Source organism: Pristis pectinata, chromosome 12 (genome assembly GCF_009764475.1).
Source record: "Pristis pectinata isolate sPriPec2 chromosome 12, sPriPec2.1.pri, whole genome shotgun sequence".
Taxonomy (NCBI): domain Eukaryota; kingdom Metazoa; phylum Chordata; class Chondrichthyes; order Rhinopristiformes; family Pristidae; genus Pristis; species Pristis pectinata.
Window position 1 is genome coordinate 21874625 of NC_067416.1, and position 25346 is coordinate 21899970.

The window sequence follows — 25346 nt, forward strand, 5'->3', positions numbered from 1 at the left end:
GGTCTCCCCCAGGTGCTCTGGATTCCTCCCACATCCCAAAGACATGCAAGGTTAATTGGCCACTGTAAATTGCCACTAATGTGTGGGGGAGTTGATGGAGATGTGGAGGGAATAAAATAGGTTTAGTATAATTAAATTCTTGATTGTCAGCATGTACTTGGACTTCTGAAAATACTCCAATTAAGCACCACTGAGAGTCGCACAGAAACAGGCCCTTAAACCAAAGGGTCTGTTTCTCTGTAACTCTGTGGTGCTTAATTGGAGTAGTCTCAAAAGAAACAGGAGCCAGAAATTAGCATTTAAAGTTTGGAATACTACTTTACTTTGTGGGTGGGCTGTGAAGTGTAAGTGCCACACACCACAAGATGTGTGAAGTTACTTGAGTTGAATGTTGTTAATTATTTTGGCAGAAGGTTGAAGTTGAGATGGGCATATTTAATTATTTTTAGCTCTCCAAATGACATATTAATTCCAGATTAGTTTTAAATATTGTTCAGTGGAACACGTGCTTCCAATTTCTGTTGCTTGCTTCTAAACTTCAAAGCAAAACTTGGAAAGCTTCCATTGTTTAAAAATAGTAAAATGCCCTGTCAGGCACATATCTTGCATCGCTTATTATAGTCTTTTTTAAAGCACTACAAGGATTTTCAGAAATCTTCACCCTTTGGTACAGCTAACATTCATTTATCAGCTAACTAAAGTTATTGATAAAAGAGCATCCAATGGGTTTTAAATTCAAATTGAAAGTGCATTTATTAACATTAATTCCCAAAATTACGATTGGTTTGTAAGACAAGCTTTTCACTGTACCTCAGTACAAGTGACAATAATAAACCAATACCAAAGGATGATTATATATTTTTTGCTTTTGTTTATTTTCTCTTTCTGTGTAATAGCTGATTGTCCTCGAGACCAGTTGTAGTAATTGAACTACAATGTGATTTAAAAATTCCAGTGGTGCTTAACCACCAATGAGTAAAGCTGTAGGGTATATGGATAAGTTAAAATGTAATGCTGCCTGGAAAATAAAAGGAGGTTGACTTGCAATCACCCAATAATTTTAGCTATAATGTTAATCAAATAGAGCAATGTTAATTAATTTCAGGGGATTTGTAATTCACTGGTCAAAATAATTTACTAAGAAGCCACATACAAAAGTCAAATGAAAGAGGGCAGAGGGTGAATAGATGGTATAGGATATACACCTCAAAGTATAGGATATACACCTCAAATGTTCATTTCGACATGGGTATTGTTAAATAGCTACAGGATTTTCTTCCCTCCTCTTATTTCTTCTTATTGCTAGGTGTCTGATAACTAGAATCTCAGCAAACTTATTATCTAAACCATCAAAACAAATATGAAAAAAATCTTGTTTTCATTTTCAAATTTTACATTGGATCACTTTCAATTTTCCCTATTGATGTTTTTATTATAGTATTATCATACATACTATTTCTTGGTTTACTTCTGATTATTTTGGTTGTTGTAGTAAGGTTAATTTATCTTTAGGTGTCATAATATGTTATGTTACCATTTACTTGTTCAGTTAGCATGCTTCCAATCTTCAGTGATTTTGCTGCTGTTAAATTCACTTAGTAACACTTCATTTCTCCTCTGCATTTTGGTATAAGTGCAATCTATTCCTAGGAATATACTTTGAGCAGTTTGTAATTTAGGGAATCTTTGTCTATTATCTTTTTTATTATTGTAATTTCATTTGGGTTATCAGTCATTATCTAGGAAAGATGAGTATGCTTTCTGATAAATCTTTGGAAATCATTTATTCAGCTATATTATGCTTATCTCTACTTCCACCTTCTATCATTCTCTTTGTTTACTGTGCGAAAGGTAGAAGAATTCTGTAAAAATAAGTTTGCAGCTAGGTTCTTTTGCTTATTAAATCAGTGTTAAGACCCTCTTGCCCATTTAAGTTTTCTGTGTATTGTTTTAATTCTAGTGAATAGCATTCTTCAGCCAAGTATTGATGGATGTTGTTTATTTTTTTCCCCCCCCCCTAATTAATGAATTAACTGTTTTGCTCTTGTAGTCCAAGCATACCTATTCTAATTATGCCTTGCTTTATATCTTGAATATTTTAAATTTTAATGAAGTTTTGAACAAACTTTTCTTTTCCTATCCTTTCCCCATACTCTTACCCCCCCCCCACACTTTTTTTGTTAAATTGAATGAGATGTTTCTTTCTCTTTATAGTTCCTAGTTCAAGATATTTCTGAATTCTTTTTCAAGTCGATCTTGGTCTTTGCATGGCCACCCTACCTTTCAGTGCTCACTAGGTTGGATTTTCTGTAGGTTAGTAGCATCATACTGTCCAAATCAACTAGTTCACTACATTAGGTAATTTTTACACTGTCATGAAACTGCCATACATGCAAATATTGGGTCTGAAACCCTTGGATATTCAGAATTTCTATGTGAAGTATAAGCCAACTTCAAAGCTTCTTTGCAGCATTTTCCTCATTCTGCCTTGCTCTCCAAGTTAGGTTTTTAATCAGTGTAATTTTTGATTACTAGATCAACTTCTCTAATTTCTGCTTTCCCTGAAATACACACATTGAAATAATTTCCTGGATACCCAGTGGAAATGTGTTCCTGTTATAGCATCTTGTGTTTTTTGCATATGCATCTTGATGTTTTGCATCCTTTCGTTGCTGCATTCATAACATATTTACCCAATCTACTCAATTCAGCCTGAGAATAGATTGCTTTTCTTTTTTCTTTTACCTATGTTTTTCTGTTCTTTAAGAGCCATCTTTGATTTAACATTTATACACAGAAATGTCTTGATTTATCTTAATGGCTTTTTTAATCATAGTGATATCTGAAGCAATTACCGTGCAGGATTGTCAACATGTTTCCCCATACAAGTAATTTTCCATACGAAGTCCTTGAGTGATTCTGTAAGCTTGCTCATTAGCAAGTGCAACACGAGTTTATCAAATACTAGTAAGCTTTCTAAAATAAATTAGATGACATTTGTACAACTGTCCTTTCAGTTCCTGGAATAGAAATAAATATAGCTGATGCTTGATTTGATGATTTCTTTATTCCAGTGGAGTGTGTTTGTATTAAAATGAAGTCACTACTGCCTTTTTTCCTAAATTGCCTGTTATGAAACATGAAATCCAAATTCAACGGCTGGCAGAACTTTGCTGAAAAATATGCCGTCATTGATGAAGCTTCAAGATATTTTGCTTGCATTTTAAATGATCTGTGAGATGTATCTTTCCCATCCACAGGTATTGAACTTGCCTTCACATATCTTCTAATTTTCTGTGATGGGGTAAGCTGCAAGCTTTTTCCACTGTCAAAGAATTTTTATTCCTTTTCCTCTTCCAAACTCCCATAGTATTTAATAAGTTCTTTTAAAAGCATCTTATTTGCTGTCCAAAATTCACATTTAAGTATGTTATCAGAATTAAGAGTTGAAATACTTTTTGCTATTAAACAAATATTTAAAGGCAATTTATAGGTTCCACTAAAGCAAGCTTTTAAAAAAAAAAGGTTGTCCTCTAAGTGTTTATATTTTGAGTGATTTCTGATCATTACTGTCTTATAGCTACATCCTGAGTTCTGAATTCTGTGTCTTACGTTGACAAAATTAGCAATATTCAACAGGTAATTTATTTGAGCATTCATTGTGTTCTGCAGGAGTAGTAGAAGGAGATCTGGCTGCAGTGGAAGCTTACAAGTCATCTGGAAGTGACATTGCTCGTCAGCTTGTATCAGATGAAGTACGTCTGTTGAATCGTCCTTCTGCTTTTGATGTAGGCTACACTCTTGTACACCTTGCTATCCGTTTTCAGAGACAGGACATGTTGGCAATTTTGTTGACAGAGGTAAGTTGACCAATATGACTTTTTCCCCATTTTTACCATCCACTTGTAAAAGTAACTGGATATGTAAGGGTTAATAATGTAGGACTGTTATTGCTTAAACCATGGCGTGACTATAGTTATGACTGCAAGATGTGCTGGTGCTTGGGAGTGCTTAAGGCATATCTTGTTTTGCTTAAAGTTTGCTGTAAGCAACTGCCCAAGTATGTGCAACTCCGCACATAGGCATCTTTAGATTAAGTATAAAAGGAGGGACACAAACATGTAAATCTTTGAGTGGGAATCAGTACAGAGCTCGGGTTACACTGTTTACTCTTTCCCTGTATCCCTCACTCCTGCTAGCGACTCCCGCTAGCATTAAATAATAAAGCACTTATTGTATGCTCCTTGGTTCTGCTGTTGTCTACTTTATTACAGCGCAGACTGACTTCCACACACACTTGCCCATCCCCTCACAATGACCTCCATTTTTGTTTGGCAAAAATGAGCTGCAACAAAAATGTGTTGCAGGTTAAGCCTAGTATAATGAATGCAAAGAATTTTGTAAACTACAAATGAGGGTGCCAGTATAAATTTAAATTGCATCTTTCTACTTTGCTGCACTTGTGTCAGTAAAGACATTTTCAGGTTTTTTATCACAATGAGGCGTAACACCCAGAAAAAATGCTGCTGCTTGGATGGCTAGATTTACATGGATTAAATTTAATCAGAAACTGGAGCTGCTGTATATTGCTTACCCTGCTCCTGATTCATGTTGCACTGTCAATAGGTACTGCTGTTGAAGAGCTGAGAAATCTTTCATTGTTGGTTGTGGGGTTTCTTTTAAACATGCAAATAAGCTGAAGGCTTTGTTTCACACAGTGTGAAAGAATCACAAAATAGGTGAACTAGCTATTGACTCCTGTTATGCTGCATAAGCAGACAAGTTGCTTGTCATGAAAATAATTCATTGACTGCACTAATGAGTATCCTGAATCATCCTGAATTTGTCAAGAAACTAAAGAAAAATAAAAATCTGATTAGTCCAATTCTGCATACCGAGGAGGTATTCATTGTCAAGAACTTTGATTTGTTTTACGACATGGAAAGGGCATTAGATTTTTTCCTTGCTATTGCCAGCAATTCTTCCAGTACACTTAGTGGATTCTGACTATCAAAATTTCCTAACCAAGTGCAAAGGCTGTGGAGACAAGAGAATGTAATTGATTCTAGAAATTCTTACAAACTTGGAAAAAGGGAGAACCAGAATAAACTTGCAAAGAATTCAGCATGGTGCTCAGTGATGAATGAGAGCAATTGTATCCTGTAACTTGTTTATGCAAAAGACTTTTTAGAATGTCATCCAGGTCTTTGACCTCTTAAGGTAGATTTTGATGCATACTATTACCATCTTGTTAGAGTACTGTCATCAAAGATAGAATTTTGCATCTTAAAAAAGTATACTACTGTGTAAGTGTGCTTGCCCCTGACAGTGTGCAACAGGACGTGGTGGCTTTTTGGAACAACAAACAAGGCTCACTCCTCCAGTTTCAAAGTGATATGGCAAACTTTTGAATAAATCTGTTCAATGCAGAGCACTTCTATTTTTATCTCCAAGAAAGCAAGTGTTGTATTATGAGCAAGGGTACATTTATGAAAACCATGTGAGCATTTGTAAACCACAATTTCTGAAAAATGATTTGTTTTAGGCAGCACAATTGTATAATGTTAACCTTTTTTCATTTTTCTTTTTAAAACTACTGATCTGCTATACACAAAAATGAAGTTTCCATGCATGAATGAAAACCCTGAGTTTTTTTTAAAGTTAAGAACCATGGCAGAACTTAAACAAAACTACTGGTTTGTGGATATCAGAAGAAACTGATGTTGCAGTGACAGTATGAAAAGAAATTGTACCTAACTCTGGTGAAATACAAATACTGAAAGTTTGAAAACTGTATATGAAGATGTCAACATTTAAGTAAAATTACATGTACATCCAATTCATTGTGACTATTTAAAAAAAATTGAAATACCATTTAATGTTTGCAAAACAAATCTCCAAAACAATTTGCAGGAGGAATACTATGTGAAATTAGATTTTTAGGGTCAGATACTTTCTAAGCAATGTTTGTGATAGTACATTTAAATCTTGTGTTAAGTGGTGTTTCAGTAAGATTTTCAGCACATTTTATAGCAGATTGACTTTAAAATCGTGGTAAAGTAATTTTACTTCACTATGGTAGAGAAGGCAGCAAACGACAGCCTGTGAAGCAGCGTTGAATCACAGGCACCAGCTTTGGGATTTTTGCATTAAAGTATACATTGCAAAATAATCCTGAACTTGTCAGTTTCACAGTAATGATGGCAAAAGGCAGTTGTTTAACCGTTATTGCTGCAACCAAATCCAGTTTAGTGCCCAAGCTGCACTGCCAATTTAGTCTGAAGAATTTTCTTAATCTTGTCTCCTCCTTCACTTAAAACAAAATCATTTCAGTGAAAGCTTTTTTTTTGTTTTGATTGCTTTTCCCCCATTGGTTGTGCATTGTGAGCGTGAATAACTGCACTATATTTGGCCAGATTCAAAAACTTCTTCTTTTCTCAAGCATTTTTCAAATTGTTTGTTGGGGAAAATGTCAATCTAACGTTTTGCCTCTTAAAAATGTTGACTGTAGCTATAAGACTATTATCTGAACAGTAATGAAAAAACAAAAGATGTTAGAAATTTCAAATAAAATATTGAAAGTACTCTGATCATTCAGCACCTGTGGGGAGAGAAATGTAGTTACAATTCAGATCAGTAACCTGTGAAATGATATGAAATATCATTGAACTGAAATATTAGCTCTTGGTGTTGGCAGTATCAGATTTCCAATGTCAACAGTTTGTTTTTGGGTATTGTACATTGATACAACTTAATTTATGAAGAAATTTAATAATCTGTGCCTTTTTTGTTTTTGCTGCTTTTTCTTCAGGTGTCTCAGCAAGCTGCCAAGTGCATCCCTGCAATGGTATGTCCAGAGCTCACTGAACAGATACGGCGTGAAATAGCTGCATCACTTCATCAACGCAAGGGAGACTTTGCTTGTTATTTCCTGACCGATCTGGTGACATTTACATTACCTGCAGGTACCAACTATATTCAAAAGGGTTTATCTAAATGGTTTGATTCATTTGTCACCTGTCTTAGAGAGCAACCTGAACGTTAAATCACTTGTACATGCAGAGGTATTTTGTTTGAAGGAAGTGAGTGTGCACTTGAAATAAGATGTAATATATTATCAGTTATATCAGTTTTCTCTATGTATGATGAAAAATTTGCTCTGGATAGGTGAAATTACAATCAGATGCATTGCTTTTCCCATCAGGCAATAGCACCAGGTAGGATGGAACTTTAACCTACAATGATTTTATCTTGCAACTGCAGCAACAGAAATTTGCATTAATTTAGTGCCTCTTGTATGTACAAAATATTAAGTACTTAAGAGATGGACTCAAACAAAAATGGTTCTGAAAGTGCAGGTAATAGCAGCAACCATTAGCTTGATCAAAAGAATGGAATTTTAAGAGGGTATTTAAAGGAGATTTGGGAAGCTGGTGAGGTGGAAGGATTTAAGCACAACTGGTGACATCGTTGATGTAAGCAAAATGTTTGGACTGCAGATCTAATTAACCATTGAGTATTTGTACTTTATTCCCAGCAGTTGCAAGGATCCTCCATCCAAAGAAATTTCAGTCTTAGTTTAAATTTTTAAACAATGCTACGTATTAGTTGAATGATGGCTCCTCTGATGATTTGGTGAATTTGTTCAGTTGGAAGCTGAACCCTACTGAGAATTAATCCACAATTTGAATTGGCTGACCTGAAGTCCTTTGCCAAAAAGTAAAGATTTGTCTGGAAATTTTGCTACAAAAATTCAGTGACCTCCCTTCCTTTCCTTGCAACTACAGCAGAAGTTTGAGGCTAATACATAGTTGAACTGTGATTAATTTCTCCAGTAGGGACTGATAACCTTATAGTTTGTGGGTCTAATTGGCATTGGTATCATTTTGTAATTGAGTAATGTTCCCTAATCATAGTTGCCATAAATGCTGCTGGATTTATTTGTGCTGTTACTTGAGACTATCTCAACCTTTCACCCACATCAGCATTGCCAGCACAAAAAAAACTGTAATTTCCACAATCAGTTTCACGGCCCACTGTAATCACCCTCTACAGCTTTTAGTCTTTTTCCTGATTTGGTGAAGTTTGACAACGAGAACTACTTAATAGTGATCTTTTATCTGTGAAATTTGATTTAAATATTCCTGGTTCAAAATTCTGCTCAGTGTAATTGGGAATTTCCATCTTGGGCTTTGTTGTATTATATAAGAACTTTTTCTTCCTATGCAGTTTACCACCTCTGAATATTCTAACTAATGTGTATTTTTAAAAAAATTTTTTAATCTCCAATTACTTATGCAAATGTGCTAGATGCCTCTTGAATGGCAATGAATAACTTGGTATATATCTTCCTCAAATCCATGAGCAAAAAACTAACTGCAAATTTGCAAACAAAAAACAAATCCTACATTAATCCCACTTTATTTTCCCCACATTCCATCAACTCTTCTCCACTCCTCCACCCACCCCCCAGATTCTAGCATTCAACTACCTACACAGTAGGGGAAATTTTGTCAACTGTTTATCATTATATTTATTAGGCCACTTACCAGCAAATAATTAAGAAAGCAAACTATTATCATTTATTGCTTGAGGAATTGAATATGAAAATAAGAATTTATGCCTCAGACATGTATCGAGCATTGGTGAGACTACATCTGGAGTATATTATACAAGGTACTGATTGTTGTCTTAATTAAGCAAGGATATTAATTCCGTTGAAAACAGTCCGGAAAAGGTTTATTAGACTGATACCTGGATAGGCTATCTTATGGCTAGGCTTGTATTTGCTGGAGTTTAAAGAATGAGAGGAGACTTGACTTGAAACATAAGGAGTGGATGTGAAGTGTTTCCTTTTGTGGGGGAAGGGGTGAATTTAGAATTTATTTCTGAAGGTTGTGAGTCATGTAACTCTTCCACAAAAAAACAGTGGATGCAGTGATTTTGAAGATCTTTTGGCAGAGTTAGGTTCTTGAAAAACAAAGGTTGAAAGACTTGGGTATACAGGAATGCTGCCTACAGTGAGATATGCCATAATATTATTAAATGATAGAGCAGGCTTGAGGGACAGAGTAGCCAACTGTGTTCCTGATTTGTATGTTCATGTATTTGTATGTATCATTGTATTCAACTTAAGTGTTGTATTTTGGGAAGTCAAACCAGGGTAGGACTTGTACAGTGAGTGCTCAGACCCTGGGGAATGTTGTGGAACAAAGGCACCTAGGAGTGCAAGTACATAGTTCGCTGAAAGTGCCTTTGTAGGTAGACGGTGTGGTGAAGGTGGTTGGTACGCTGGCCTTCATCAGTCAGGGCATTGACGTTATGTTGAGGTTGTACAAGTTGTTGGTGAGACTGTACTTGGAGTACTGTGTACAGTTTTGGTTGCCCTGTTATCGGAAAGACGTCATTAAACTGGAAAGAGTGCAGAGGAGATTTACGAGGATGCTGCCGGGACTTGAGGGCCTGAGTTGTAGAGAAGTTGGGCAGGTTAGGACTTTATTCCTTGGAACATAGGAGATTGAGGTATGACTTTATAGAGGTGTATAAAATCATGAAGGGTACAGATAGGGTGAATGCACATATTTCCCAAGGAAGGGGAACTAAGAACTAGCAGGCATAGGTTTAAGTTGAGAGGTGAAAGACTTAAAAGGGACCTGAAGGGCAACTTCATGTAGAAGGTGGTGCGTACATGGAATGAGCTGCCAAAAAAAAGTTGTTGAGGCAGGTACAATAACATTGAAAATTCATTTGGATAAATACATGGATAGGAGGGATTTAGAGGGATATGGGCCAAACACAGGCAAATGGGACTAGCTTGGGTAACACCATGGTCAGTGTGGCTGAGTTGGGCCAAAGGTCCTGTTACCATAAGAGTCTGACATTCAATTGTGTAAGTATCACAGAGCCCCCCCAGCATGAGGGTCACTATTGATAAGAATAATTTTATCTGCTGAGTAAATACTGCAGGTCAGCAGTTTAGGATCATCCAGCAAATGAGTTACCATTGACTCTTCAAATGCCAACCACAGGATAAAGGTCAGGAATGTTAGGAATTCTCTCTGCTTGCTTGGCTGAGTATAGCTCCAACAACACCAAGCTGAGCATCATCCAGGACAAAATTATCCTGCTTGGTTGATGATCTGTCATTCATTCCATCTGTCAATGCATATTATGACTGCAGTATGTACCATCTGTAAAATGCACACAACTACTCGCCAAAGTTCTTCCAAAAAAGCAACTCCTGTCTGCAATTTCTGCCACCTAGAAGAACAAACTGAACAGATGCATCATAACGTAGCCACCTGCAACTTACCCTCCCAGCCCCTGTGCAGTCTCAACTTGTGTACATAAATTGTTCCTCCATCCTTCAGGTGGGTTTGAGTAATTCAGAAAGGTGGTTTGCGACCACTTTTTCAATGGCAATAAATCCTGACCTCTGTATGTAACTCTCTTGTAAATCCCCCAATTGAATATTTACAGAATACTCTCCTGTTTCTCTTTAACGATGGTGGGATGATCTAATCTGGAGATCAGAGGTGCACATCAAAGGAGTAGGGAATCATAAGAGGCAGATTGGATGTTCTTGTTGCATGGAGGCACGACTACAGATTGCCCAAAAAGGTAGCGTGCAATTACATCAAGTATTATGGCCAAATATATAGCTACATACATGAAAACATCCAGTTCAGAATAATATAACACATACCAAAAAATGCAGGTAATGCACTGAACATTTGCACCAAAACAAAATTTTGCAAATGTTGAAAGTATATTTATTGATTTGTTGTCCCAAAAATAAACCCTTCAGGGATGATGATCATGCCTCTGAGGAATAAAACAATGTTTTCAGTACAAGGAGAATGAGTGATGTCACTGGGAATCTGTTTACACGTATTATTTCTGAATTCTATATGGTTACTGAATTTGAAGATTTATTGATTCAACAATGAAAAGTGTAGAATAAATGTCAACATGTACACAGTTCAGAATTTCTGTGCCACTGTTGATTCTGAATTGGATATCTAATATTCATTTTAGTTTATTGCCATGGGTTTATAAATGCCATGAAAATTAGCTTGCAGCAGCAGCACAGTATATTACAAACATGACTAGCATAAATTACATATTTGTTAATTTAAGTTTATATAACTTGCATGACAAAATAAACAAAACTACTTTAGTGCAAGTTGTGGGAAATATGGTCAGAGGTAGAGTTAGGGTTCTCCAAGTCAGTTCAAGAATCTGATGGCAGTGGGGAAGAAGCTGTTGTTGAATCTTGAGGTGTAGGTCTTCAGGCCTGATGGCAGCAACAAGAAAAGGGCAGGGGGCCTTAATGATGGATGTCGCCTTCCTGAGACATCGCCTCTTGTAGATGTCCCCTGATGGGGATGGCTGTACCTGTGATGGAACTGACTGAGTCCACAAATGGAAGATAATCCAGAAATGGAAGTTATATTCGGCATGGTATTTTAATTTTTTTTCTGGAGTTGGCTTAGGGAAATATAGAAATATTTTCTTGAATAAATAGTGTGCCTGTATGATCTGCAAGGAACAAAACTAACAGATCAATTGACTTATTAATTCTAATGTACTTTAAAAATGCAGATTTGCTGTTCAATGTCTGATACAGAACCATTTTTGTGCAGTTAATAAGAAAGTGGTTTAGTCTTGTATCTGAAACAGTAATCTGTGCATGGCATTACTATATTTAAAAAGAGGGGTGTATGGGGAACTGCAGACCAGTTAGCCTGACATCAGTGGTAGAGTAAATGATGGCAAGTTGTAGTAAGGTATTTAGAAAGTATTTGAGTGCTAGTAAAGATACCTTGTGGCAGTTATATGGAGTCCTGGTGACACTGCATCTGGAGTATTGTGTACAGGTATGATCTACCTAATGAACAGTATACTTACAAAAAGGGAGTGCAATGAATTTCAGCAGATTAATTTCTTGGGTGGGGAGTTTATCCTATAAAGGGTGATTAAGCAGACTGGGTGAGATGTGATTGTGTTGAAGCATACAAAATCCTCAAAGCTTGACAAGGTAGATACAAGAATAATGTTTTCCCCTGGCTAAGGTATCTATAACTAGGGGACATAGCGTCAAAATAATGAGAATCAACCTTCTCACAATTGAGATGTTGAAGTCTTCATGAAGAAGATTGTGAATGTATGGAACTGTCCAAGAGAGCTGAGGAATGTCAGTCACCGAGTATATTCCAGACACTGATCAACAGATCCTACTTGAAGTAGCATAAAATGATTGGTACTTGCATTTTGAGTTGTTTGCATAAACGTACTGGAACTGATCAAACATTCCTTGAAGTTGGTTGAACCCACTGTTTGCATTGGTTAGCTGATTTATATAGCTGTTTTATATAAATCAGTCACCTAAAATGCAAGCAGTGATCTGCAGAATGGCAGACTGCAAAGTACAAGTCCTAATAGTGCTGGTTAAGGATTGAGTTAATTGTTTTACCTTGCTGAGAAGTCACATAGAAGTTCACTTCCATGGCAGTGGCTATTTGTTAAATTGTAAATTAATGTTCTATGCAAGATTGAGGCAGGATTAATGTTTTTCAACTTAGGTTCAGGAAGTTGAATGACTAAATAAAAATGCAAATCCATTTCCTAAAAATAAAAGGTGTACATAAGTGCACTTAAGGTTAATTTTATTTAAGACTCAGAAGAAATAGTGCTTTACTAAAGTTTGTTAATTTGTATTTACTGAGTATGAAGATTGTACAAAATAATGCATTAAATAGAATTCTAATTTTATAGCATAAAAAGACTTCACCTTATTGTGCCCATGCATATCATTTTAAATAATGATGTGCAACATACCCTGAAATGAAAGTTTGAAAGTAAATTTCATGGCCACGTTCATATTTTGGGATTGTGCTTGATCAGACCTATAGTCCAGACTTGTCATCTTGCTTGGCTTGCCCATCTGGATGAAGAGCTCTGAATGAAATGACCTCTGCATGTGATGAGTAGAGAGAGGTGTTAAAATTCAGATTTAAATAATTCATTTGATTCAGACTTAAATAATTAAAAGTTAATATGAATTAATAGAAAACACCTTTAAGTTAATAATTTAATAACCTCTGAGATAAAGTAACTCAACAGTTATCTGCATGGATGGAGCAGTTGTTCATACACAGGCCTTCACGGCATAAAACTCTGCATATCTACCTCGCCTCTGATTTGTTGGTGCTGGGCTCAATGGGGAGTCACTAGAAAAAGAAGGAAACATCAAGTTTTAAAGCCACAGAATAAGGGATTGGTCAGTTCAATTCAGCTATGTATGTTTAATAATTAAGTTTACAGTTAATCGTTCAATTTACATCTTAAATGATTTATTTTGCCTTCTCCAACTTGGATGCATCATTGTACTTCATCTGTCTTTTTGAATTTAAAACAAAGGGAATTTAGCAATTATTATACTATTTGGCAGAGCTTTCCAGTAACCTTTTACTTAATGAAAATACTCTTCTGGATAACATCCAAAGTGAGCATTTTATCTGTTAAAATGCCGGTTGCAGTTAGTATTTGCATTGACTATTCTTGCTGTATCAGTCCTGAAACTGTATGATTGAATTAACGAAGTTAATATTTGGCAGTTAATACCAAGGTCAACTGCACTAATCTAGATTCCATTGAGACCTTACTGTAAAGGACAAAATTAATTCTCATTTGTGGAGAGACAAACTGACAAGGAGCAGCCAATGCTGATTTGTTGAAGGCAGATCATGTCCAGGTTCTTTGAAAGAAACTGCTAAATTAATTTTTGTGCATGTTTCATTTTGGGCAGCTGTTTCAAAGCTTTATAAGTAGAAACCAAAAGATCATTTGTCTTTTGATATTTCTAGATGTACCTTGTTAGGCTATGTAACATGACAGTAGCTTTCAGGAATACTAATGACCAACAGGAAGCCAATTCCTCTTTTCTAAGACTGACTCTAATTGGATGTGAGAGGCTAGAATCAGTAAACTTCAAAATTGTCAGCAGATAAGTTATAAATGAGCAATAGGATATGTTTAAAATATCTCTTGATAGAAGATCAATATATAGAACCAAGAAAGGGCACTGGTTGCCAAATAATAGATCTGACAATTTAAATTTTGAAAAGCTACATACAGTTGGAATCTACTAAAATTGATGTCTGTGTAGATGGAAGTGGAAGATGCAATAAGTGCTCAGGCTAATGAAATGGAAGCCTTTCTATGTTGGGAGCTGGAACCTAAAGCAAGTATTTTTGTTGTACACTTGCACAAAGGTTTGGGTAGACTGCACCACATGCATGGTTCCAGCTGGATGTATTAACATTTTTGGTAATACAGCATATTCACAATGTTACCAGAGCTCCATGGGCTACATTATCAAGAAGTTATCGAACATTGAAATTTCATTGAGGTTTTGGTATTTCAAATGAATTGTGAGAAAATGTAGAGAAACCTGTTCTGATTAGAACCCTTAGCATGCCAGGGCATACCTGGTCTGTTTCAGAATCAGGACCTTCAGAAAAGAACTCTGAAGTCTAGAACTTCCATGCAAAAAGAAAAGTTGTAGGAGTCTGATTTCACTTCTTAGTAAGAAAATCAAATGGAATGTTACTCTTTATTACAGAGGGGGTATAGTACAAAAGTCTCATCACCACCACACAATATTGGTGAGATAGTTTCAGTTATGGTCTCCATAGCTGAGTATACCATAGAGGCAGTTTGAAGATCTCTAGGTTGATTTCTGATGTGAATGGATTGACTTGTGTGGAATGGTTGAACAGGCTGTGCCCATACTCATTGGAGCTAATGACAACAGTAGAGAATCTTGGTGAATTGTGAAAATTCTGAGGGGGCTTGGCAAGTAAAATGTACTAGAAATTTAATATTTTTCTAATTTAGAAGAACCACCACTAACTTCATTAGAAAAATTTCTTCAGTGAAATACACTTTTAACTAACTAAAATAAAAACATAAAATGCTGGAAAAACTAAGCAGGTCAAGCAGTACCTGTGGAAAGAAACTGTTCATTTCTCAGGTCTTAGACCTTCAGAACTGAAGGGGACAAACAAGTTAGTCTGGGTAATGGAGAAAGTGGGGGAAAGGCAGTAAGTGGAACAATGGGAATTCCTCTGATAGGATAAAATAATGTTGTTGAAAGGGCTGTTAAGCTTCTTTGTCTGCAATGTGTTGCTAATGCTGTGAAGTCTGTATAAGGTTGTATAGCAACAAAACTGGTGGAAATCAGTGGGTCAGGCAGCATCTGTGGAGGCAGAGGGACGGTCAACCCATCAGGACAGATTAGTCTCTTGTGTAGGTCTGACCTAGGACGTGCCCAGCAGACCAGACCATACAAACGAAAGGAGGAGGAAAAAGGGGATCGCAGGCAAAAACAGCCAGACCTGATGCAAACAGGAGTTATTTAAAGTTGGAGAATTCAGTATTAAGTCTAAAAGGTTGCAGCATGTCCAGACAAAACGTGAGAAGTTGATCCTTGACCTTGCGTTGGCCCTAGGGTAGCAGTTCTGGAGGCCGCAAACAAAGGTCAGAATGGGAGTGTTAAGGTGAATTAGTGATGGGGCATCCAGAAGCTCTGGTTCATTCTTGTTAATGAATATTCAATTCATTTCCTTTGATTTGTATTTTAATTGCAGTCATTATGGAAGCTTGTACTTGATTTCCATCAAACCCGCAGTATTATTATTGACACTGTAGCGACTCACCGTCTGGGTAAGCGAACTGGCTCGGCAGTCGGGTCGCATGGCGTCGGAGTGGCGAGGCCCAAGACGGCGGCGGGCCTTAGTCTTCCCCGAGCGACGGGGAGAACCCGCGCACGGGAAAGACTTGATGACGTAGCATATACGTCATTGCCGGTTGCATTGGGCGGGAACAGTCTCCCGTAAAAGGCCCGCGCAAGGCAGGAAAATAAACCAGTTCTGTTCTGAAACTCTATGACTCGCGTCTTGTGTTCATTCCACGGTAGCAACCACTACAACACATTTATTTCTAATGTGTACCTTGCTTCATTAAGTCTACCTATTTTAATTCTGTGCATGGCCAAAAATTATTAACTTTTTTGCCCATGCTAATTATGTTAAGACTCCTTTCTATTATTATTTAAGCACTAAGGAAAAGTACAGATTAAGTCAGTAGATTGTTGTGACAAATGTGAAGTAATTGACAAGGATGACGAGTGCTGCCTTCAAACTGTAAATTTGATATTTGTCTATCTCACTCTTTTCAATGTGTGTTCCTTTGTTTCTGTGTTCAACTTCTGTGTGTGAGGAGAAAATTAGTTTTTCTAACATTCTTCTTTTGAACGTTGTAACTTGTTTTCTCTGTAACAAATACCCAAAGCCTGGAGTGTGCCTATATTGTCAAAAATGGATTAAATGAGCTTCATGATCTTTATTTTGAAGAATAGAAGTTAATCTCATGGAAACACAAAGGTACAACCATATTAATGCTGAGAGAGGCCAGGGTGGGGTTTAAGGACTAGGGGTCATAGTCTAAAGGTAAGATGTTGGCCATTTATCATTCAGATGAGAAATTCTTCCTCCTGGAGGCTGTAAATCTTCAGAATGCTCTCCTCAGAGGGCTGTGGGTGCCCAGTCAATGCGAATGTGCAAGACGTAATTGGATTTTTAGCATTTGGGGACACTGGAACAGAATGATAATGCAAGTTTGAAGAAATCCAGCATTTTTCTTGCTGAAGTTGGGAGCAGGCTCAGTGGGGCATGGTAATGGAGAGGAGGGCTCATGTGGTCTATTATTGCTTTGTAAATGGTTCGAGTAGTAGATTATGCAAAGGATGATTGTGGTGGTTCAAGATGAATCATCTCAGCTCCAGGATATCACAACAGGAACTCCTCGTGGCAAATTCCTTGCCCAACTACCCTTGACTGCTTCAACAACAATTTTTCTCCGATTATAAAGTTCGAAGTGGGGATGTCAGGTGATGATTGCATAATGTTTCTATTCACCTGTGTGCAGCAAGACCTAGATTTGGACAGCCTTCAGGTATGGGAAAGTCACAATCAAAGACCATCTCCATTAGGAGTCTAACTACCAGCCTTTGACATTCAGTGATCTTATCATTTATGAATGCCTCACCATCAACATCCTGGTGTTCACTGTTGACTGAAAACCTGACTGGACCAACCACACGAATACAACAGCAGGCTATGTTTCCTGACACCCCAAAGCCTATTCACTATCAACAGGACTGAAGATAACAGCATGATGGGATATTCCCCACTTGATTTAATCAGTACAACTACAACTCAAAGCTCAATATCATTTAAAGCAGCTCTTTTGATGGACACCTAATTAACCACCTAAACATTCATTCCCTACACCAATAGTATATAATTGCTGTTGTGTATGCCATCTACAAAATGCACTGTAGTTACTCAATGCCACTTTGACAGCACCTCCCAAATCCATGACACCTCTAAACCAATCAAGAAGAATGAGAGCAGCAGGCACTTTAAGAACACCACTATCTTCAAGTTGTGATCCTGACTTGGAAATGTATAGTCCTTCGTCAGTACTCCTTTGCCAACAAGGTCTTAGGACTATCTTTGCCCGCCAGGCTGCAGCAGTTCAAGAAGGTGACTCACTATCACTTCCTCGAGCAATTATGGATGGGCAATAAATGCTGGGCTTCCAACCAAATACCTAGATCCCGAAAAATGAATAAATAAAAGTGATTATGAAGTGGAATTACATAAGTGCATTATGGTCCGTGATCTAATTATATACATGAAATCTTAGGCTTTTTTATGTTGAATTTAGAATTTTGGACATATCAGTGGATGGGAGCTGTGAATGAGTGAAATTGCATGATTCAATCTGAATTTGCTATTTGTTTCTTGCAGATGTTGAAGATCTCCCACCATCTGTCCAGGAAAAGCTATTTGATGAGGTGCTTGATCGAGATGTACAGAAAGGTGATTGGTTTATTGTTTTTTTTTCAATTCTATTTGAATTGGTAACATTTCTGACAGTGATTAGAGTTTAGTTTAAATTAGCCAGGGTGTATGTTTTCCTTGATTTTTCTAGGATTAATTTGGAACAGTGCAAAGAAGTGATCCAGTATGTGAGGTCTAGGGGTAGCCTTCTTTCTCTCCCCCCCCCCCCCCCCCCCCACCCATCAGTCGCTTGCCCTCTCTCTTTTTCTTTCCCCCTGCTCTTGTGAAGGAACAGTTTAATGATCTAATTACATGATAGGCTCCAAGGGGTGTATGGCCTATACCTGTCCCATAAGATGTGCAGGAGTGGGTCGTGCCTGCTATCAACAGATAATTGTTTGACCTTTAAGTGCTGCAGTCTAATTTACTATCTATTTGAGGATTGACTGTCCAGAGATTTATGCTCTAATTCATGCTCTTAAGATAGGTGCCATCCTACTGTTAACCAAAAAAAAGCCAACTGAAATATAAAAACCTACTGAAATATTCAAATTTCCAAGTATCAACTGGAGCATTGATTATCTTTTTTCCTTAACTAAATCCAATTATTTCAGAAGTGTCAATTTTGTTAACTTTTAATTTGCAGTTTAGTTTAATTGCAGGCAAAGTTATTTTAATTCTTGTATGTTCTGGATTTGTAGAATTAGAAGAGGAGTCCCCTATTATAAACTGGTCTTTGGAGCTTGGAAGCCGTCTAGATAGTCGACTGTATGCTCTCTGGAATCGCACAGCAGGTGACTGTCTGCTTGACTCTGTACTACAAGCAACGTGGGGTATTTATGACAAAGATTCAGTTCTGCGGAAAGCTCTTCATGACAGCTTGCATGACTGCTCACATTGGTATGAGTTTTAACTACAATGTCGATATTTGCAAAGAAAGTTTATTCAGTTCAATCTATAAAATTTAAGTGCTCTAGCAAGCTCTTGTGATTAACCCAGAAAGCAAATAATGACTCTTCTAACTAACATTGTAATCAAATATTGCTTTTGTAAAATCTTTTCTGTGGATTGGTATGAATAGGTGTAAAATCAGTATTTTTGTTTGAACTCTAAAACCATCCTCAAGTGCAGGGAGTTCACTGAAGTTGCCACACTTAATACATTTATTGTAAAATTATGGGAGCATCTTCACCAGAAGATCTATTGCAATTTAAGAAGATGGGTTACCACCACCTTTTAAAAGGCAATTTGAGACAGGCAATAAATGCTAGCTCTGCCAGTGACATTTGCATCCCTAGAAATGAATTTAATAAAAACTTTTATTTCCTCCCAAGGTGTAGTAATGTGCTGTCCAAAGTTCAACATCATTATGACCTGACTTAAGATCTTGGCCAAGTTTTCTGGTTTTTGGGCTGGATCTTGTTGGCTTAGAACCCTATCTGTTCATGCTGGGACTTGACTGATCAATGTATAAGATTCAAATGACCTATCCTAATGGCCTTCCACACCCCAGTGTCCAGCAACATGGTCTTAATAATTAACGTAGGTCATGTATCAAAATTTAATACCTTTTACGCACTTAAAAATTTAATTGCATACGTTATAGACTTTAGGGATACATTATTAACCATGACCTATTGTTTCAGTGTTTTTTGGCCTATTCCCATGATTTTTCTTTTTGAAGTGATCAGTCATATTTGCCGTTGTCCTAATTCAGTCTCATTCCAATTTTCTATTTCTAACCTAATTCTTGAAGCTGAGAGATTTTTGCATTCATCACATCACTTGTCATCTTTCTAGCATCTTTTAACATTAACATTTATTCATTGTTTCAAAATATGACCTTGTATACACCAGAGGGTAATGAAAGCCAAAGGATGGGAATTTCCAAAAAAATAATAGGTTCACATTTGATGTGAATCTGAAGAAACAAGAGGTACTTGTAACATTATGAATACAGCTGATGTACAGCCCAAATTAGTTTATGCTTCAGTCTAGGTTCAATCCAGCTGCTTGATCGACGTAAAGACTTGCAAATTAAAGTGGGAAGATTATTGCTCAGTTATACAGCACATTGATAAGACTCTGGAATACTATGTACAAATCTTGTCAAATTTAAGGAAGAATATTATATAAGACAACTAATACTGTACATAGAAATGGGTGGGTTGTCTTATGAGGAAAGGTTGGGCGGGCTAGTCTTGTATCCATTGGATTTTAGAAGAATGAGGGATGACTTGGATTGAAGCAGGCAAGTTCCTAAAGGGTCTTGACAGGGTGGATGTGGAGAGGATGTTTCCTCTTGTGAGGAAATCTGAACTTTGTCACCTTTTAGTGGTTGCCTACTCTTGCTCACAGTTTGTACATTTATCAATCTGTACAAAAAACAATCTGTAAATTAGTGGTAGTACATGTGCTCATGGATCACATCCTCCTCAGTTATCCAGGTTCACTGTTAGCTTCAATAAGAATGTGTTGACTGGTGATAAGCTTGTGATATGGATGAGAAGTTAACTGTGGTCTGACTTAACTGTTCATGTGGCTCGTAAAAATCCTATTCTAATGTATTACATAAATGCAAGCTTAATGCTTGGCTCTTTATGGGGATCTTTAAAATTATCCATACCTTTCTCATACTTCCTCATTTTTTTTATTTCAAGTTACCAATTGTAATTTCATTTTTGTAAGTTGGAGTAAGTAGAATGTTTCAGTAAAATCTAGTACCTCCTATGTGTAATGCATGTCAGTTCCTGTTTAATTGTTTGTGATTTACTGGCATAGTTTGAAAACCCCCATCTCCACAATCCTCCAACCTAGATGCCAATCACTTGCCTGATCTAGCCTTTAATCAGCTTAAGCCTTCCCTCAACTTGAACATCACAGCAGTGGTCTTGTTGCAATGAGATCCCAGAGGAAGAGCTTATTCTACCAGATACATACATGGTAGAATTTTGTAGGTCATTAAAACGCACCAGTATGGTCTCTGGACCACAGGTTGGGTATCCCTGCCATAGATACTTCTGTGTTGAAGAGTGAAATGTAAGAGCAATGGTAATTATTTGCAGACTTTCCTTTCATATGCAATTATTATACCTAATCTTTTTTTTGTTAGGTTTTATACACGCTGGAAGGAATGGGAGTCATGGTACTCTCAGAGCTTTGGGCTGCATTTCTCTCTGCGGGAGGAGCAGTGGCAGGAAGACTGGGCGTTCATTCTCTCCCTTGCCAGTCAGGTAAATGTCTTTACTACTGACTTAAAAGACTAGACATTTGTGCTTGTGCACTTAGGAATTTGAATGGATTGGATGTGGTGGAACTTCCCATTTTGACCTTTCTTAATGCTTTAAACCAAAATCACCATTTAATCTAGTTCTTCAGTTAATTATCATGGTGAAGACTTTTACAATCAAACATACACATTTTGAAAAGCAAAAAAACTGCAGATGCTAGAAATCTGAATTAAAACAGTGTGCTGGAAGTACAGAACGGGTCAGATGGCATCTCTGGAGGGAAGTAGTCTGTTTCAAGTCTATGACCTTTATTTCTGTTCTTAGACAAATACACTTGTCTCTCCAATTTGGCCATTTTGCAATAAATTTATTGCTAAAATATTGATTGAACCAAACATTTAAAAAAAACAAATTAGGGTAGTTTTAACATTGAACGTCAATTTTATCTTCAAACTTCAGGAGTGAGTTGCTGGTCTGTGAGCCATGGTTTGGATGTCTGGCAATAAAGCAAGAAATATAAGAGCATATTACCCTTTCAGCCTACTGTTTATTTTGTCAAGCTATCATCCTTGCTCAGTCCGTCTCGAAAACGTGTGTGTGACTGCACTGGAGAGGATGCAGAGGAGATAGACCAGGATGTTGTTTGAGGTGGAGATGTTAAGCTGTGTGAGGACCGGATAGGCTGGATTTGCTTTCTTGGGAACACAAGTTTGGTGGTATACAAAACTGAGAGAATAGAAAGGATCGATAGAAACCTTTCCCCTTTGCAGAAGTGTCTATAAGCAGAGGGCATAAGTTTAAGGGGTAGGAGATTTACAGGGGTTTTAAGGAAGAATTCTTTTGACCCAGAGAACAAATGAAATCTGGAATGTACTTTCTGAGATGGTGGTGAAGAAGGTACACTCTCAATGATTAAATAGTATTTAGATGAGCATTTGCATAGATGACTACAGGTTGATTGCTGGAAAATGGGATTGGTATAGACAGTTGCTTCATGGCCGAAAGATCTTTTTCCAGGCCATTTCACTCTGTGAATCAGACTCCCCAAATTCCTTTATTCGCCTGATGAGTACAGCCTTGAATGTGGCCAGGTAATACAGTCCTCTATCATAAAAAATTCTAACACTCCAAGTGCATGTTTTTCTTTAGCTGCTGTTTGGGTGGGTAAATTTTTTAGTGTAATGGTACTAAAGTAAGAATGTTACAGCTTTTCAACTCATTGAATGTAAGGGTATTTTCTGCATAAGGCACTTTGTCTGCTTCATGCTGACTGTAATGGGGAATTCCATGTTCTAACTGCCCTTTTTGTACTGTTTTGAAAACATTTGACGACAAGATTCCATTGTGCTCAAATTTATATACTCTCCTGGAGTTTTTCCTTTGCATCACTATCTCACGACCTTCCTCCCCCACTCCATCCGCAGCCCCACCACGCCCCCCCCAGCCATGCATCTCCCATTTTCTCCTGCATCATCACAATATCCTACCTCCAGTATTGCCAAATCCCTTTTTGTTAGTGGCTCATTTTGTGCTCTAATTGAATTGACCAGAGTTTTTAACTAACCTTTTCATATTGTCTTCCTTAATCTTACTGGAAGGTTGCATTTTGTTCTTCAACTAATTGATAGTTAATAATTGTAACTAGTTTGGAAAATCCTTTATGAATATTTGGAAAACTTAATCACACAGGAGCTGTTACACAGGGCAGAACCAAGTAGTGCTCCAGATCTTTAACATTCCCGCATTTGAGGTAAAGGGCAGGGGGTGGCAAATAGTCCACACAACTGTATAATTTTGTAGGAAAAGTGATGTAGGTAGATTAAATCAGATTAATTGTTAACTTCATTTAAAAATATCATGCACAGGAAATGAGGAAATGGGTGCCACCAGTGGATTGTTGAAATACAAAAATAGTTAACATAAGCATAGACAGCAAAAATATTTAAATGCATACACTTGAATCTAATTAGGTACTTTTTAAAAAGGTGGACAATAATTATTCTTAATTTTCTGCAATAGTTCAAGGAACACCTGTTGAGCAGTGATAATATCTTGTGCCCAATTTGCTGGAAGTATGTGTTGATTATATGTGGGTTCTGAAGGGGATGGGTAAGCAGCTGCTTGTATCATTAAATCAGTTTAAATGTGAAATTAAAAGTGAAAGGATTGAAGAGAAGTGTAAAATGCAGCTCAATCATGTGCAGAGAGGTAAGGGAGAAGGAAAATTAAAGGATATTTAAAAATTTTTATTTTTAATATTTCCAGTTAAAACTTAATTACTGCTGATCTCATCAATAGTTGCATGATTACAGATTTACGTACATTGTATGAGTATTTCCTGCTCCAGAGGAACAGCAATGCAAAAAAGCAAAATTCAGAGGTTGGGGGAAATGTGACACATCTTTTGCCAAAATTTCCACATTTGTTATTCTTAGATCTCCCAACAACTACAGTTCAGATTAGTTTATTTGTCATTGCACCCTGGTGTATATGAAATTCCTTGCTCAAGTGAAGCTCAGAGTAAACAGTATGTCTGTGAAAATGAGAAATGTGCATATCACACAAGCCTGCAGAAGTCCAGTCTTAACAAGATTGTATTAATGTTTTACAAGTCCTAGTAGGTTGCATGGTTCCTAATTCTCACTCGTTACCTACAAAAGATGTGTTGAAAACTGTTAAAATATCTTGTATATCTTTTATGTAAGCGATTAACCTTTACTGAATGGAATAATGAATTTGAATTCAATCATTTTACTCACTTTAGCCTGGAGCCAGTCTAGAGCAGACCCACATTTTTGTTTTGGCTCATATACTTCGCCGACCAATTATAGTATATGGAGTGAAGTACTACAAGAGTTTCCGTGGTGAGACTCTAGGTTACACACGATTTCAAGGTAAGGAGTTTGCAAATGCCAGACTCATTTTGTCTACTAATAACTATTCCAAGCACTGCCTTGCTAACATTTGTAAAATAGAATGGCACAGGTTCTACACTTCAGTATTCAAAACTGGCCTTGCATTCATGATCTTTTGGCTTGTATTACTCTTAATGAACCAAAGCCAACAACTAAACTATAATAGGATGATTCCTCAGGCCATATAAATGTAAATTTTTTCATTGTCCTCTGCCAAATATATTTGTAAACTAGTATCAGTTTGAAGAAAATCATTCTTGCTGGTGTCTGCATTTTTTCATCACATGGTATATATAGATCTTTTAAAGAATACATTTACTCCATGATGGTGACAAGATTGCCTTACTTTTGGGTTGTAAGAAGTTGCAATTCATTGAAACATTTAGATTACTAACTTTATCTTACTTTTACTTTAGTTGAAGTGTACAAGTATTGGTAATGAGATTAGTGATTTAAAGCTTGTTGGGGGTCTTGAACATCATTAGATGTTGGACTCTTGTCTCGGTATTACAGTTGATATTACTGGTAATATTTCAGTGCCCTTCCCCACCTGGTTCATTATGCTCATCTCCTTTTCCCTGCGTCTCTGCCCTGCCACCACTTCCACCCCCCCCCCCCCCCCCCCCCCCCCCGGTCTGGTTCCACTTATTACCTACCAGTCTCTGTCTCAGTACTCCCCCCCTCAGCACTTGGCTCCATTTGCTCATTCTCCCCATACTCTTTCTGGTTCCATCTATCTGGCTCACCCCTCCCTCCCTCTCATCTACCTGCAATCACTTCCCTGTAGCTGTGACACTTTACTCTGTTCTGTTATTGTTTTTACCCTGTAATACCTCAATGCACTGTGTAATGAATTGATCTGTACGAACGGTATGTAAGACAATTTTTTCACTGTACCTTGGTACATGTGACAATAATAAACCAATACCAATAGTGGCCATCTCCCCTCTTCAAACTGATTTGTTAGGACGTGTAGGATCACAAGGAAGGCAGCCCATTTCAAAAAGAAACTACACTATATAACTGATCGTTCAGAGTTCTTAATTTTTCTATTCTCAGTTGTTGACACTAATTGCTTTATTTATTATCACATGTACCAGGATACAGTGAAAAGCTTTGTTTGCATGCCATCCTTGCAGATCATTCCATATATCAGTACATCTGAGTAGTACAAAAGATATGCTTCTGTTATTTGGTCATGGCTCGGATCAGCTCCAGCCTCCCAGACGACCTCAACCCAGTGCAATTTGCCTACTGCTGAAACAGGTCTAAGGCGGACACAATCTCCC

General features: G+C 37.2%; 1 protein-coding gene across 2 annotated transcripts in view; it reads left to right on the forward strand.

The window, feature by feature from the left end:
- Positions 1-25346, forward strand: part of LOC127576792 (ubiquitin thioesterase ZRANB1) — a 46144-nt gene that overhangs the window by 15256 nt on the left and 5542 nt on the right. For both annotated transcript variants that reach the window (XM_052027536.1, XM_052027535.1), the window contains exons 3-8: positions 3673-3860; positions 6812-6965; positions 17880-17951; positions 18614-18812; positions 21025-21145; positions 23907-24036. In XM_052027536.1, coding sequence (XP_051883496.1) covers positions 3673-3860; positions 6812-6965; positions 17880-17951; positions 18614-18812; positions 21025-21145; positions 23907-24036 — 864 coding nt within the window. The remainder of the gene's footprint in view (positions 1-3672; positions 3861-6811; positions 6966-17879; positions 17952-18613; positions 18813-21024; positions 21146-23906; positions 24037-25346) is intronic.